The 17,380-nt window shown below is 34.0% G+C and overlaps 1 protein-coding gene across 2 annotated transcripts in view; it reads right to left on the bottom strand.

Moving 5' to 3' along the window:
- Positions 1-1,317: 1,317 nt before the first annotated feature.
- Positions 1,318-17,380, bottom strand: part of TEX15 (testis expressed 15, meiosis and synapsis associated) — a 62,352-nt gene continuing 46,289 nt past the window's right edge. For both annotated transcript variants that reach the window (XM_036995529.2, XM_073219049.1), the window contains exons 8-11: positions 9,007-16,358; positions 7,036-7,094; positions 3,830-5,085; positions 1,318-2,034 (exon numbers count right to left, since the gene is read on the bottom strand). In XM_036995529.2, the coding sequence (XP_036851424.2) occupies positions 1,997-2,034; positions 3,830-5,085; positions 7,036-7,094; positions 9,007-16,358 (8,705 nt within the window). In that variant the 3' untranslated portion in view covers positions 1,318-1,996. The remainder of the gene's footprint in view (positions 2,035-3,829; positions 5,086-7,035; positions 7,095-9,006; positions 16,359-17,380) is intronic.

Below are 17,380 nucleotides of genomic sequence, written 5' to 3'. Positions count from 1 at the left end.
CTGCAACTAGGAGGAGCTAGCTCAGTTCACTCTGATAATTCTTCTCTAAGTTCCAAAACGATTAACGTTTACAAACAAGCAGGCTTTTTGTTTATAATGTTTGCTCAAATTTTAATTTGTTCTCTCTCTTTTTATTTTTAAAGAACCAAAACACCTACTTGAGAGGAAAAAAAGAAAATACTCCATTTTTTTTCATGTTCTGTTTTGAAGTGCAGATTGTTTAATGTAACTGAATATTGAAATAAGGTGTTTTTCATTTTCCTTTTTTTGGATTAAAGAAACTAAAATTCATGAAATAAAAATATCACAAAGACAGTATTAACAGAATCTGAGAGGTGTTTAAAGAAAGCATCCCTAATTAGAATATTTTACTCTGGTTTACCTAATAGAAACATTTTAAATAAAATACTTGTAACAACTTTCCATAACCAAATATAAATCAATGGCTGAGGCAGAGTCACTTTTTTGAATAATACTTAATATTACTGCTTTTAATACCTATTCAGGAGTTCTGATTTTCAGACTATTTTCAAATAAAAGAACTATATGGACAAAAAATACATACTATTTTGATATTGCTTTAATTCTATAGTCTTTCAGATTCCTTATTTCTTCCAGTTGCAGTTTGGTTAAGGTGACCAAAGAGGCTTATTTTGGGGGTTCTTAGTGTTTTTCTAAATTGAAGATTAATTACTCTAAAATAAATTTGGCTGAATTAACACTTTCTTCGAAGGCATGTGCTAGATAACATAAAAAGTTTGAGAGAACACCTAAGCTTTGATAGCCGTCTGTTTAGATTTCAATAAGCCAATGCAAATCTCGCCACATTTCGGGGCCCACTATCACTTGAGAAAGATCTGTCCAGTGTGAGGGATCCTTTGACTGGGATCTTACAGGAAACAGGAATGGGTGTTAGGCAGAGAGGGTGCTGAAGGCCATAGTTGCACACTGCACCCTTGTTCTGCGATGACTATTACTAAGACATTTCTTACTTCGTGGAATATCAAACAGGGGAAAAAAAAGTCTATGTCCAACAGCATTAAAAAACCTGTTATTTGTGCTGTATTATTTAAATTGCCGAAACATGACTGAATTAATGGCATAAACTAAAGACATTATTCCCTATTATTTGTTTCAAAGTCATTAAAAGTGCTATTTAAATTGTGAAATACAAACACAGAAGAAATAATCCTTGGAAAGGGCTCTTACAGGAAAAGGTGTTAAATATGCTTTAATTTCAATATAATATGCTGAAATCACTTCAAACATAAAAATTAAAAAAAAAATCTCTACTTAAGGACACACACTGAAAATACGCAAACCAAGTTTTCTATTCGAATATATTTTACAAGTAAGAATTAGAAAACATTGAAATTAAAGGAATTTTGTCACATTTGACACAGTGGAATTATAAATGACATGAAAAAAGTGCCATGAATTATAAAATTATTGGTCTGATGACCAAACCAAGTAAAAAAAAAAAAATCTTTTAAGTCAAATGGCACAACACTACCATAGCAATATAGCCAAACACTGGAAACAAAAATCATGTTTTAAAGATTTTACTACTGCTTAACCTCAACCATATTAAATGTTACATCTGCTCTCCTTATTCCACTAGAAAAATCTCAAAGAAAAGCTTTACATAAATGTAATAGCTGTGATTTCAACCTTTCAAAATATAAATTTCAAAATATCATTAATGTTTCTAATGGGTAGGTGAGTACTGAAAATAGCCTAGTATTTTCAGTGAACTAGCCTAGTTCACTAAAATAATTGCATGGAAATAATTTGGAAATCTTAGATGTCAGAAATTGATTTCCTATTACATTATATGATACACTGTTGCATTTAAATATTTTATAAGGATCATATGGTTTGTATTTCCTACCACATTTACATATATTTTTAAATGTTAAAATAAAAATATATATAAGTAAAGAATACTTGGAAAACTTGTTAAATCTCCTTTATTTCAGTAGACAGAAGACTGTTTTCAATGTCCTGGCTGAAAGGGTTCTTGGCGCCATGGAACTGGAAGAAAAATCACAAATACTTGAGTTAAGCTAATGATGCAGACTAACAGCACATAACAGTGTCATGGAAAGACCTGAGTTAAGTTAGGGCCAAAGAAATCACAGTTCAAATTGCACAACTGCCCTTCACTAGCCTGGGGATACTGAGAAAGTTATTTAAGGGTCTCCAAGGAGTAGTTTCCTCATCTGTAAAAGAACAGTATCTCTACATCTCTTTCAGGTATGTGTAAGAAATCAAGTGGAATAAAGGATGTAAAGTCTTTCGCCCACAGGGCTCAATTAGGCCCCTTCTTTAGTTCCATTTACAGTGTTGAATACAAGTATCATGAGCAAAACAGCCCTAAGTGGGTCACAGAGATTTTCACATCTTTAGAAGGATGAAGTTCCAGGGCGAGAGGTGAGCGTTGTGGATTATTTGCACCCAAGAAAAATAAAGATGTGCTTATTGCCTCTTGATTTTTTCAGTTACTTTTGGGTACTATAATAAGTAGATAATCGTTTTCTTTCCTTTTACTTTCACTTGACTAATATACCCAAGGAGGTAACAGTAAAAATTTCTGAGAATCAAAGCTTGACTTGATTCCAGAGACATATTTTTCAGCATTACAATATCGCTTAAGAACACAAGAAAGCTCAAACTATGAGAAGTTTTATGAAACAATTACATTCAAGATCTCCTATTTCAGAAAATGTAGCCAACTGACTTCACGGGTTTGCTACACATACTGTGGGGGCTGTGCTATTGTTAAGAGTGGCAGCAGCAATGTATCAAGTCAACAGAAACACAACTATGTTAACAGGCTGCTTCTTGCCCACTTCAGATGAATGAATAAATGAGCTAAAATTTTTCTACTTATTATTTTTTAAGAGAATTTAAGAGAAATTGGGAAGCAATTTTTTAATTTAAAAGAAATTCTCTTGCATTTCTCTGTTTAAGACATTAAGAGATGATTAACTTTACTTATAGTGCATTCTACAGTACATTTATTATGATGGTAGACTACTTGGATATTAATGGATAACAGTAGTTTTTGCAGAATTATTACTAATTGTTTTAAAATCTTGTTTTAACTCTGGTAAACAGACATTTCAATTTAACTTTAAATACCCATGTTCTTATCTTATTTTACAAATAGAACTGTGTTTAACAGAAAAATTTTCAAGTTCTAGTGGCAAACTACCAAGTTGTTTTATCAACACATTTCAATTAACCCTATTTACTTATGCCAGGATATTATAATCGAACACGAAGAGCCAAGAAAAAGCTTGCTTTATCTGACTGAAGTTTCTTTTTCCATTTTGTTTTTTTAACTCTATTTCTATTATCAAAATAATATATGTTCACAGTAGGAAATCCAGGAAATAGAGGAAAACACTCTCTGCACACCCCAAATTTTATTACCCAGAGGCAGACAAGTTAAAATGTTGTTCAGTTCAGTATTTCTATGCATTTACTTACATAGGTAAATTTGTGTGATAGTTTTAAAAACTGTCATTAAAAACTTTTATAAACTCTTTAATGCCTGCTTATTTCATGCTATGGATTAACTATGATTTACTTAACTATTCCCTGAAGTTGGATTTTACTTAAGGACGTATTACTGGTATTACAAACTCTTTTTTTTTAAAATCGATATTTGGTACCTGGATTTCCACCTGATTAACAAATTTGACTCTGCTTGATATTTGAACAAGTTTATAAATCTGCACAGAGAAATGACTGCTGTGTATCATCTGTTAATTACATTTACACAAATGTGTAAAGATAAGAGTAAAAAACATGTGAAACTCACCATAAGTCCAAGGAGCTTCTGGAAACACACCTGAATTAGGAGGGTAATGGTATGCAACCCGTGGTGATGGCTGGTGGGAAGCATAGTGGGAAAACACAGGCTGCTGAAAAGCGTAAGAAACAGGCATTTGAGAGCGAAAATACCCATTCACTGGCACAAAGTAATTCGCTTGTGGCTCCCCAGGAAAATAACCAAAATACTGTGAGTACGAAAGATTAGAATGTGTGTTTTGGACAGTACTTGCAACTGCAGTGAACACCCCAGGTGGCGGCTGTACTGCATAGGATGTTATCCCTTGGTATGTCTGCATGATGGAATTACCACTGCTGCTGTAATGATAAACACACCAAGCATAGTAAGGAGAAGAAGTTCCAAACAAATGTTCAGAAGAATTGTACATTGGGGTACATGCAGATTGTGGAAGTCCATTCCTGTATGTGGCAGAATTCTGAGTCAGGACTTCTGAATTTTCGTAATTCTGTTGTTCAGAGAAAGAATATCTTTTTGTTTGATTCACATTAAGGGTTATGTTCCCAGATTCTCCAACAGGTAAGGTACTAGGATTCAATGTATCTCTAGTATGCTTTTCTTTTGACTCAGTTTTTGCAGGCTCTGTTTTATTTATTTGCAGACTTGAAATTTTGTTCTGGGTGAACATGGGTTCTGAAGAACTGGTGTACGTAGAATTTTTAATAGATGAATTTAATACTTCATTGTCTTGAAGTTCAATGACAGTGTCATTCATTTCTAAATTAGCACGGAGATCCCTCACAGAACAAAAAATAGGCTTTGAAAGCACTGATGCATTAAGCAGAAGAGAAGCATCAGTTCCTGGTTTTACGTTTGTGGGACAAGAGTTCTCTGCAGGATCTGGGTGAAGAAGTTTCTGTGAACGTGTCTCGTGGTCTTGTGAAAATGTACCATCGACACTGTTTTGGTCACAAACAGCAAAAGAACACCAATCTTTCTTACCACTCTTTGTGTCAGCAGCACTAAAATTCACATCTCTTTTCTTCATGCTATTCAAGTTTTCCTGCTGTCTAGTGAAATCTTCTGAAGTATCAGATGAAATATTAGTTAAGTCCATTTTGCCCTCTGACTTTGACTTGCAAGTGTCTTTTAGATTCTTTAAAGGTAGTGAGCCAGGTAGTGATCTTTGCATTTCTGTCTTTTCTTGAGATACATGGTTTCTTTTCAAAGTGTCAGATGAACTTGGTCCTATTCCATTTTCACTTTCAGGATGAGATCCTGTAGTTCTATTAAGTGTAACACAAACATACAAACAACTTTAAATATACAGTCACAAAATGTTAGTGTAAATACATATTTGAAATTCATTAAGGAGAAGAGTTCTTAACATTCACTTTTGCTCTCTCTATTGGCAGTACACATGTAACATATTTTCCCAGTTTTAGTCCCTTGGTTTTAATTTAGATAAGTCTCCTGATGATGATACACTCCACATTTCAAATACAGAAATACACAGTGCTGCCAATATTGTAATAAATTATTTTGACATTTCCTGATAGAGGCTTTTAAAAGTAGGAAACTATCATTACTCAGTTTTTTCATGTAGTTTCTAATTCATATACCTCCAATCTATTGACAATCTTTATTTAAAAATGGCTGTACAGAACTGGTCAATTACCAGCTGCACCTTGCCCCTACCAACAGATCATGTGTTCACAAAATACTAAGATATTTTGTCTGTTAAAGGCTGAGAAAAAGGAAAAGCAGATATCCAAAATATCTTGCCAATTTAATATCCTTGGCATTCCTACTTAAATTTAGATACTCTCAGGCAGGCTGAAGGAAGCACCCATTATGAGAATGTCTAGAGTCAGACAGTTAAGGCAGGTCCCCCAGGGTAATTCTATTTTTTGATATTTCATCAAATTCTTTGAATTACAGTGGAAAAGAGCATACCAAAAAGAAAAAAGAAGTTATCACTCCTCCAAGAGAAAGTAATCTCTGGCCTGGAATTTGTATATCCATCTTAGGGAACTAAAAGCCATCACTTTTACTTAATCCAGCCCCCTTAAAAGCACTTTAATAACAACCTACATTGTCATCCAAGCCCATATAATATTTTGACTAAGTATCCACAAAGTACAATTTTGACTTTATCACACTTCCAATGATGTTTCAGCGAAGTTTTGACTTCATAGATCGATAGTAGCCTGTACGGTCTGCCTTTCTATGTTCTCTCTTCTATAGGTTATTCCTCCATGAAGAAAGTGCCCTATATTAGCTTCATAGTAGAATTCATTTTCCTGCTATGAGGCAAAGTTTGACTTTTCGAGCAGCAAATATACCTATATTCAGTCACCAAAATAAAGATGATTATGGAACCGGTTTATGTTATCCCTCTAAGAGCCCATTCATCTTCTCCACTATACAACTATTCAGTTATATGTGCCAAGAAAAGGATTCTAGACATGTAGCAAATGAAGTATTTCTAAAGAAGCAAAACCAAGTAAGGATATTTATCTTCAGCTCCTATTTTATTCATTCTCCTTCATAAAATGCAAAAAATGAAACTTGCCATAAATTGAAAATCTTACAATTTGTAATATAATATAGTGATAGTTTTTCAAAAAATGATTAATTTAGCTTCAAGAATTAGCCTTTATTTTGACATTATGTCCTTCCCATATTATTGTGTTAAAATATCCTTTCATACAACAGTAGTACATTTATAATATGTATCTATGCCTACGTTCCCACTTAGTAATGTAAGTTAGCATTGGATATTGTTTTAGTCAATTTTGAAATCTGACTGGTCTGTAAAATCCATAAGTTTGAAAAACTCAATCTAATTACTTGTTCCATTACTTTATTTTTAGCAAACCAGTCAATTCTTTAAATAAATGTTACTTTCTTATTCTGTAAAACATCACATTTTTCTAGGCCCTGGCTGACTTACCGTTTCTAACTACTCAGAATCTCCTTACTCTTTAAATCACTGAACAAACACATTTCACAAGACATTACCCTTCAATACTTAACAGGATGAAAATCAAATGCCTGAGGCCTTAAGATAGTGCATAATCTGAAACTACCTTCTTCTCCCTAACTTACTCTTGTTCCCTAAGGTACATATATGATCCAATAGAAGTATATAAATAAATGTTTTAGTCTTGTTCCTTATTATGAGCTCAGTTTTGGTTAGTTTTTCTTCAAATAGGGCTGATGGCAACTCTTACCTTGGACGCTTGAATGTTGGTTTTCCTCTCTTGACTATTATGACATCATTCATGTTAACCTAAGTTTAAAATATACAAAGAAAACCTACATTGGTGACAGTTTAAAATCCAAATAAATATTATTTTAATATCATATATTTGCAATTGCCTGTTCTGTCATCACCTAAGATGTACTGTCTAAAACTATATTCATTAATGATCTCTTTAAAACCAAGGGACTCTGCTGGACTTCCCATGTTGATTAACATTTGGAGAAACTTTTTAATAAAGCAATCTGCAACATTCTTTTTATCCCTACATCTTACAACATATTTTAGGAGTCTTATTTATGACTGCTCTCTCTTTTATACCCTCTTTAGTAAACCAGGCACTAAACCCGACTGAAGGAATATCTGTCAAATGTGGATTTTCCTTTCTTATTCTGTAAAACAGCACTCTTTTCTAAGCCCTGGATGACAACTACCTCTAACTGGATTCAGAATCTCTACTCTATAAATCACTGAAAAATACATGTCACAGGACACTACTGTTCAATATATACAGAATGAATTTCAAACTTAGTCCTATACTTACGACATTCTATAATCTGAAACAGTTTTCCCATGCTTATCTTACTCTTGGTCCAGTGAGTTAAATTTTTGTTCTAATCTTAAATTTCAACTCATTTTTCAAGTAACATCAATAAGCACTGTCGTGGCTCATATTATTTTCTGTAACTTCATTTTTACCTTATTTTTACCTTCATCTGATAATTTTTTTCCTCTAATAAGACAGAGAATTAGTCTGTGTTATTCCATGAAATCGATAAATGAAGGTTCTCTACTTTTTTTGTTTGCTTTTCTTCTCAATATTTGTACCACCTTTTTACATGTTGCCCCTGAGATGGATAGAGTACACATAACTTGTGTTCTTATATTTTGGATATGTTTATAAAATGGTTGTTTATTAAGCATTTTCTTATAAATACAGTACAATAAATGATTGGTTTCTTAGTCTCTAGAACTAACTTAATACAATTAGAGTAAGCTCAGAAAGAATCCCACTTTTCATTTTTTATATAGGTTTCTTTTAACTCCTGAGCTGACAAATTCTTGAGAAATTTTAAGAAGCCTTTGATGGCAAAGTAGGGGCAATTGTTAGTATGGGCTCTGGAGCTAGACAGCCTGGTTTTATACATGAGTTTTCCCATTTACTAACTCTGTGACTTTGGAAAAGCTATTTAACCTTTCTGTGTCTCAATTTCCACATCTTTAAATATGATAGCACCTACATCATTAAGAATTTTGTAAGGAATAAAAACAGTATCTGTGTAATCATTAGAACAGTGCCAACTACATAATAAATACTGTATAAAATGTTAAATAATATATATTTATGTAGGACTTCTAATTCCTTCATAATCGTCTACTTAAAAATATCTGTCCTACAGTGACTATAATGGGGTATGTGGGGGGGGGAGCTGATAATAGGGGGAGTCTATAACCATAATGTTGTTCAAGTAATTGTACATTAATGATATAAAAAATATATATATCTGTCCTAGTCTTCCATGTAGATGATAATGACCAAGAACACTGGCTCCATTAGCCAGCCAGTTTATAATATTCACCACATTAATGATAGCCTTGTTATACAGAAACTTCTCAATAAATACTTGGTACTCACATTCATAACACTGGACTATCTCTTAAGAAGTTATTAAAATTTACATCCTTCCAAGAAATGTTTTCTAAATTATGTAACTTGTAAGTTTAAAAGTAGACATCTGCAAGGTCTCTCTCATATATAGAATCATTTATATATCATTTAAAATATAATATGAATTGTTTAATCCAATATTATAGTTAATCATTTTGCGAGGCAATATTTATTCTCAGTTTTCACAAGTCTGCCAACTATGTGTTTGCTTTAAGAACAGACTCATTCTCAAAAAGAATACTTAGGTAGGTTTCATTTTAAGACATTTGTTACCTTTTGTTTTTTACAGCTGGAAACTGTAGTGTTTTTCTCTTGTTCCTGAGAGTCTTCATAGTTGTTGTCGGTGATAGGTCGTTTTCTAGAGGAATCAGAAATGTTTTTCATTACCCACTCTGCAACTGAGGGTACCTTCACACAAGCACTGGATTTATTGATACTTTCTGTAGGTTTTATGGGAATATCCATTTTTTCTTTTCTCTTCAGTTGTAGAGCCTTCTTTCTGTTGTGTATCATTTGGCACAGGATAAAGGAAATGGTTAATTCAGCATTTTCTGAACACTTTATCTTCATATCTTCAATGGTTTTCATGACTTTCATGATATGAGCCATTTTTCCTAAATCTCTCTGAGGGGCAGCCATTACATTTTTGAGCAGTGTAGAAAACTGATTGTAGTTGTATTCTAACTCTGTTACAGTGCTTCCGTAATTAAGGGATGCTATATACGGCACAAAGTCAATATATGTGGAAATAGGATAGTCACACTTCCTTATAAGGTTTTTTATTTCTGAAAGTTCTTCAAGTTCTCTTGAGAGCAAATGAAGAGCATATGAACAATTAACAGCTTCACTGTATTTGTAGATAATATCCAGGTCTTTCTTAAGTTTAGAAATAGCACTCTCTATCACTCGCCAAAGGCAATCTGTTGAATTGTCTTTAACAAAGGAAAAAGAAGCCATTTTTTCTTGGCATTGAACCAGCTCAGGAAGAAGTGACAGATCAAACCAAAGCATACCTCGAAACCTCTGTTTGTCTTGTTTCTTTGCCATTGAGTTTTTAAGAAAGTGAACTGTTTCTGAGAGCATGACAATTTCAATGTAGGTTTCTATGGCTTCCGGTTTTAAAATTGTAGCCCCATAGTTGTAGTTTTTTATATCCAAAACATTTTCTTCTGTGATAAAAATATTTTCTATGTTATCTTCTTGCAGCACCTGAAACCATTTTTTTAAAATTTCTAAGTGATTGGTACATCTCAAAGTGAGTTCCTGTAATTTTTTTAAGTCTGCAAGTTCAGCCTGATGCAAAATTTCATTAATACAACAGATATCTGGGTGTGAAGGCAAAGTACTGTTAAACATACAGTTTTCTATGTTAATCATTGCTTTGTTTATTAGACCATCTGACTTTCTGGAAGCAATCAGAGTATTCTCAAGCCCAATACTGGGAATTTGTTCACTGCTGAAATCCTTAGACAATGTATCATTTATCTCCTCCAACTTAGAAAAAGCATATTGATTCATTTTCAGTAGCATTTCTTTGTTCTTCTTTCCTGAGTGTTTCCTACTGAAACATTGTCTCTTTTCTTTCCAAACAAGACTTTTTGCAGCATCAAAAAAGATATGTTCCAGACCATAAAGAGATATTTTAATATTTATTGCCTCATTGCTCTTGATAAAATTAACTTTTGAGGTGATCATTTCTATGATAATCCACAGATGGTCTTGTTTTTCTGGATATGAATCCACTTTAGGAGAGTCTCCATACACACTGATCAGCTTTAAAGTACTTTTTCTTAAGATTTCTAGGTCTCCTAAACTATCTCCAAAGTTAACTCCACAGGCAAATGGAACAGAAAGAGAAAAGTCAAAGCAATCAGAACACTGCTTCATTATTGCTTCACACTCATTAATCTGTCGTTTGTATTTTAAGAATTTGTAGTATGAATTTTTTCCCCTTTTGGTTTCTTCAAACAATTCAATTAATTGATCATGATAGTTCTGCAACTCACAGAAAGCATTGTATTTCAATCTTCCTTGAAAAGCAGGATAGAAATTGGATTGTTGTTGAAATCCACGTGGCCCGCCAAGCAGCTCACTGTACAATGTCTCATCGTACCAAAGCAAGCTTCTGAACGTTGGGTCACCTCCTAAGAGCCGTTTTTTGTTTTCAATGAATTGAATAGTTTCCATCACCATTTGGAGTTCCACCAAGGAGTCAAGAGCACATGGTTTTAATTTGTGTTTGTAATTATTCCACAGTTTTTGTTCTACCAATAGCTCTCTTGAAATCAAGATTTGTTCAAGTGAACATTCTTGCTTTCTTTCAAAAGCTTCAACAAATAAAGGAAGAATATTTTGACAAACCTTAGTTTCTTCTTGCAGAATCTGCAATGATGATGCTTCATCTGCCCTCCTCAAAATTTGAGCCAGCCTACTAGCTATGAGAGCCGAAGGATTAGCTGAGCAATGTTTTTCTTTTAATTCATTCATGTATGATGTAGGCTGCTTCTGAGTAGTGACTTTGGAGATTTCAGAGTGAGCATGTGAAATAGGCACACGATTCATCCCTACAATGCCTGGTCTGGAATTATAGGCTGTTTCTGAATGTAACGTACAGTCAGATTGAGAGTCTTTACTAACTTTAAATTTCCCCTCTTTTTCTCTTTTGTTAAATTTATTAGAAACTGTGTTATTCAAAGAGACTACCTCAGTAGTATTCTTAATGCTTAGATGAGAATCGATCAAACTGTTTTTAACTGTTTTCTCACTTAAGTAGGAGTCTTCTAAAAACTTTTCACTTTTGTTGTCAGTCTTAGCTGATCCTTCAGAGGTGCTTTTTTTGTGATTTGAATCTTTTGCTTTTTCTGCTTGTTTAACTTCCCACATTTTTCTGTCCTGAATGTCTTTCTTTGCTATCCATTTTTTTGAAGAACTCTTTATATTATCTTTTAAGGGCAAAGAACTATCATTGGGAAATAGTGCCATTGTATTTTTCCCATAACTCATACTTTCTTCAGTTATTGATGGAAGACCCAACTCGGAATTCTCAGTAACATTTATTTCATTCCTGTCAATGTGAAAGCAGTTATTTGAAGAGCATTGTTCTGTCTGTAGAAGCTCCTCTGCACCACATCCTTGCTGACAGTGTGATACACTGGTGGATGCTACAACAGAATTTACAGCAGTAATTCTCTGTTTATCCAAGTAAGATTGGGAAGATTCTCCCTCACTATCTGTCACTGTAGCAGGTGGTGATAATTGAGGAATACTGGTACACTTTTTGCTTGTTATCAGAGTTAGATTTAATGGGTCCATAAGGAAATTTCCTGTAACATCTGGTTTAGAGCTCTCATTAGACACTGTCCCTTTTTCTGTAGGAAAATTTATGTCCAGATCTCTTTTATAACCACATAAAGTAGAGTTATCTGGTTTGTAGATATCAACATTTAAAAAGTGCTTCACATTTGATTCTAAAATAGAAATAACTATGTCAGTTTTCACCTTTGTGTGAGCTATACAAGTTGCATTATAATTTTGCTCTGTACTAAAACTTACATTTTCTTTTATGCAACTTAAAGTTACTGATTTACTTTTATTTATTACTTCATTAGCCTCAGAATTCTTTTCTTCTGCTGCATCCTTAATATTATTATGTGCTGAAGGGTTCTCTAGCTTTACATATTTACCGATGTTAGGTAAGAACTTTACGTCTATTTGATTTTCTTCTTTAGTTAGTTTCTGATCTGGGTGAACTGGGGAAAACAGATACTCACTTTTTCCACAAAAGGGCTGAAGTTCTGATGATCTTGGATTTTTCACACTGCAATTGTTATAAGCTGACTGACTAGTACTCTGGGATGTGGAGCAAAGAGGTATCTGTGTGTCAAGATACTCTTGATCACAAAATTCTCTCACGTGAATAGTGGTATGACTTCTGGAGACACTGCTGGCCACGTTTTTCTTAGAAAAGCACTTTGTGACTCTCTTTCCATTTGTTTTATAAGACTCATACTTTGATACATGAGTTAATGATTTATCAACTTCAAATTCCAAAGCTCTTTTCTCTCCTGGTTTGTTGTATTTTCTTTTTGATGAAAAATGCTTAGTGGAATAATATCTTCTTTCAGAGACAGAACTATAACCTTGAAGGTCACAACTTTCCCAGAAATTATTGCATATTATGGCATATGATTTTGGTAATGGGCCTTTTCTTATTCCTCCCACTTTAGCTACAAGCTGCAAAGATGCATGAACTCCTCTATGAGCTTTTTTTAAGTGAAGAGCAGCTCTGTCAAGTTTTCTGGAAATACGTTTGCTTTTGCATAAAAATGCTTCACTATGTAGAATATCCAGGACACTCCTAATGTATTTTTCTGACTTTGAAAAGGTTTCAATTCGTCCTTGGGATAATGAAGAAAAACATTCAGATGAGTCTTGACTGGTTAACCTCTTTTTCTTTCCATAAATCTCATGATGTCTTAAATCTTTATGTGGTAAGTTCTGGTCCCTAAAAGGTGATTGTGACTTCCTTTTGATAATTCTTGATTCTGTGTCCTTTTTACTTCTAGTATCATTACTATTAGTTTTTGACTGTGTCAAGGAACACCTTTCATTATTTGTCGTGACATTAGAAGGCTTAGTAAGCAAAGGTCCACTGTTTTGTTTTACAGACATGTGATTCACATGTGTATTATGACTCAAGTAAAATGACAGTGGGGTTTCAGATTTACTTACTAGACCTGATTCTTGCCTTATATTATCAAATTTATCTTCACATGGATAATGTGAATTTTCACCAGAACACTGGGACTCAATTTCAAATCCTGGAACTTTCCCCTCATTTACTTCTGGTCTTGAGGCATCAGTTTCATATTTATGAAAATTATCTTTCAATGCAAGGGACTCAACAGTGGGACTTAATTCTGGCATAAATATATTAGTAATTTTAACTTGTAGATCTGGGAGTAAAATTGGATTGAAGATCTGTGCTTTGCCTTTTTGTGAAGGGGCATAAAAACAATTACCTTCCCCAGAGTAATGCTGATCACTATTATCCCTTCTTGTGGGGTTTTTAAAAACTTCTGTCTGTCCATGACTGCTTCCTAATAGACCTTTCCAATCAATACGAGAATTCAGAGCTTCATATGAAGCGTCAGATTCTTCATTGACCACATTCCTATAGCATCGGATATTTCGCTGAAAGAGAAAAATGTCATCACACTGTTCTAATCCTACTTTGATCTCATTTTCCAATCCTAAACTTTGAATAACTGAGTTGTCACTGACTGGCTGGTGAAATGAGGCACATAGTTTATTTTTATCCACATTAACTTCACTATCAGAAACCTCATGTTTTACTGAAAAACTCAAATCAGGACCCTCAGAAGACCAGGTTTCTTTAAACATGTATCTTTGATGGGCTTTAGGATTTGCGCCCCCTGCAGGCACCGGAGTACCAGCTCTCTGTACTGGTGCATCGGAGGCAACCAGCGCTGAAGAGTCTGCAGTGTCAGCACCTGCTCTGGAAACGGATGGCTCTACACTCCTTCTAGTATTTCGAGTATCTTTTTGTTTTACAGCAGTGACAGTATCTTCATTTTCTGGTAATGCGGTTGCTGTTGATACATATTTTTTTCCCCAAGTCAAATTAAATGTAGTATAAAATTCTTTGGAACTCGGAATTTCTACACTAGTGTAATTTTTATTCTTCATCTTTTCATCTATAGTGGTGAAATTTTTGTCTGTGTGAGAAACCTGCTGCTCTTCATATATATTCTCTGTGTTATTTTCTGTACATGAAGCAATGTCTTCCTTTTTAGCCTCATTTTGGTTTTCTTTACTATTATCTCTTTGTCCCTTAAAATCAATATTCAGGTGTGTATCACTGTTCAACTGTGCGTTATAAAACAGAGTATGATCTTGACCTGTATCGTAAATGTGAGGCATTTCTTTACTGTCTCTTAGAATGTTCTCTAATGTCACTGGATCATTTTCATTTTTCCTGTGGACACAGGTCTGTTCTCTGGCTATGCTGCAATTTGAATTGTCGTAAGCTGTTTGAATGTCATGGGATGAAATAACTGTTTCAACTGGTAGTTCTCTGGCCTGTGGAGCATCTTTTGTTTCCTGTGAGGCATCAGTCATAATGCCAACACTGTTCTGATCTGGTTTTCCCAATTTCAGTTCTATTAGTTTTTGAGAAATGGCAAAGCTTGTATTCATGTTATCTTTATACTCGAAGGAGATCTGAGGATTTTGTGAAAGGCTTGCCTCTCTTGGAGTAAGTTTATTTTGCAATTTCGGTACTTGATGATCCAGCCCATACTTATCTTTTGTGGTAGATGTGGAAGATTTTGGTACTTCCAACTCCTCCATAATTAATTTTTGATTACAACTTTTTCCAAAAGAATCAAGACTCTCATCATCTTTGTATTCTTGGTGTAAGGAAATGTAATTATCTACTGGGCTGATTTTTGTTTCTTTAGTAAAATGATTATCAATTTCTTTCCACAAATTTTGCTTTTCTCTATGTTTGGGATTGTCTTCTGGGCCAGTGAAGTTTCTCATACTTCCAATATTTTGAATGTACTTGTGTATGCCTTCTTTCCTTTGAAGTGGAACTACAGATATTTGGTGACCAGAATGATAAACAGTTTTTAGATCAGAAGAAGACTGTGAGTTGTGAGAGATGTGACTATCATACCCTTGGGTACAAGTATGCACTGATTCGTAAGAGTTATGTGGCTCATTGTTTTGTTCAGCTGAAAGTGGGATGTTGCTTCTCTGTTGGAATCTCTGGGCTTTTTCCTCACCCTGTTTTTGATTCTTAACCTTTGACCCGACATTTGACGAACACACTAGGCAGGAAGAATTGTCTTGGTTCTTACACTGCCCTGCCGTGGTAATTTTATTGGGAGTTATATAATCACAGTTTTTAGAGTCTATGTGGTCAGCCTGAGACTGTGAATTATCAAAAGAAACTTTGAAGCAATGGGTATCAAAACAATCAGTAAGAATAGCATGATCGCCCAATATGACTTCAGATGAGGAGGCTGAATTAGCTGGCACAGATGATAGGTCTATTTCTGAATTAACATAATTTAAACTCTTCTCAAGTGGCAAAACCTCTTTTAAACCTGTATTATTATTATGCTTTTCCATGTTTTTTTCTCTCTTCATCAGTCGTGGGTCTTTGATGAGTTTTGAAGTAAAAACTGTGCTGAAGCCAGTATTATTATTGGGGGGAAGTGCAGAAGAAAAACCACTTAAAACATTTTTAAGATTTGCCGAATTTAACAAGACGTCACCATTAACACTTTCTCTGGTATCACTGGGAATAGATGAAAGACCCGAAACATACGCAGGTGCTTGAGAAGTATCTCTACATTCTGCTAAATTGGGCTCCATCTGTTCACTGTATGTTTCAAGTACAGAAATATTTCCATTTTGCACATTTATAAAGGAATTAGAAATATTTGAGTTGGAAGGATTTATCTCTGAATTGCATAAACAGTTTTCCTGAAGAAAGGGATTTACAGGTTTCCTGAAATGCTCATAGATGATAGTAGCATCTTTTCCTTTTCCAATTCTTTTGGCCACTGTACAGTTATTCAGAGAGCATGTTCTTCCTGTGGAAATAATAGGAAAATAAGGAAAAATAGGAAGAAAATGTGTTTTTACAGACAACTCCATTAATACAAATAAACTACATCATGAGTGATCTTAATGGAAAGTTCATCAACTTAATGATGACTGAAATATGTTCTCAGGAGAATAAGCTACGAGAAAAGAGGATGATGAGTAACAAACCAATAAAGTATAAATGATGTAGCATGAAATTCTGTCCTAGAAACCTTATTAAAAAAGTATTGTCATAAAAAAATCTGAATTCTCACAAATACTATGAAATAGAAAAAGGAATGAAAGCACACTGCTCATGGGATTTGTTTAATTTCCTCTGTTCAGATATTTAGTAGTAGAATACACATATTAACAGGAAAAACTGTCTCCCTCTATCTACCATTACCTTGCTTCTTTTCCCTCTACCACAGGGGAACAAAATGGAAAGGAAAAGGGAAGGAGGTGGAGAAGCAAAGAAGAAAAGTTCCAAAAGATTCCACACACACAAAAAGAACAACCCTTCCCAAGTGCAAAAACCTCTACCCCTGCTACACAGTGAAATAAGTATTCCTGCAAATAATATATGTAAATAAAAACCAGGAAAATAAAATCAAGCTTCCTTTTATAATTCATAGAAATTTATTCCTAAAATTTCATGAAGAACTACATGTAATAACAAAATAACTTACAGAAAGGCATATTCAACAAGTAAATGTTCACAAAGTATTCATGGCTAAGTAAGAACCATAAAAATACCTTTATCAGAACATATTAATGATGAGAAATTGCTTGTGAGATTTGTGACATATATGAAGTTATAATCCTATCACTGGGAAGTACCATGAGGTTCACTATCACAATGTATCAAAAGATAGCTTTGTTGAAGATTTCTAAATTCTATAGCCATTTGTAATTATACTTTTTAATTACAGTAAACTATAGTGGAAATAGGACCATAAATAGAGACATAATTTTTAAGAGTAGGAGCAGTAGTGGATAGAAAAAAAGGAAAGGTGGGCTCCTATATCTC

This window comes from Manis javanica, chromosome 12 (assembly GCF_040802235.1).
Source record: "Manis javanica isolate MJ-LG chromosome 12, MJ_LKY, whole genome shotgun sequence".
Lineage (NCBI taxonomy): Eukaryota > Metazoa > Chordata > Mammalia > Pholidota > Manidae > Manis > Manis javanica.
The sequence above is the reverse complement of the archived record's forward strand: the minus strand, read 5'-3'. Positions and strand labels throughout refer to the sequence as shown.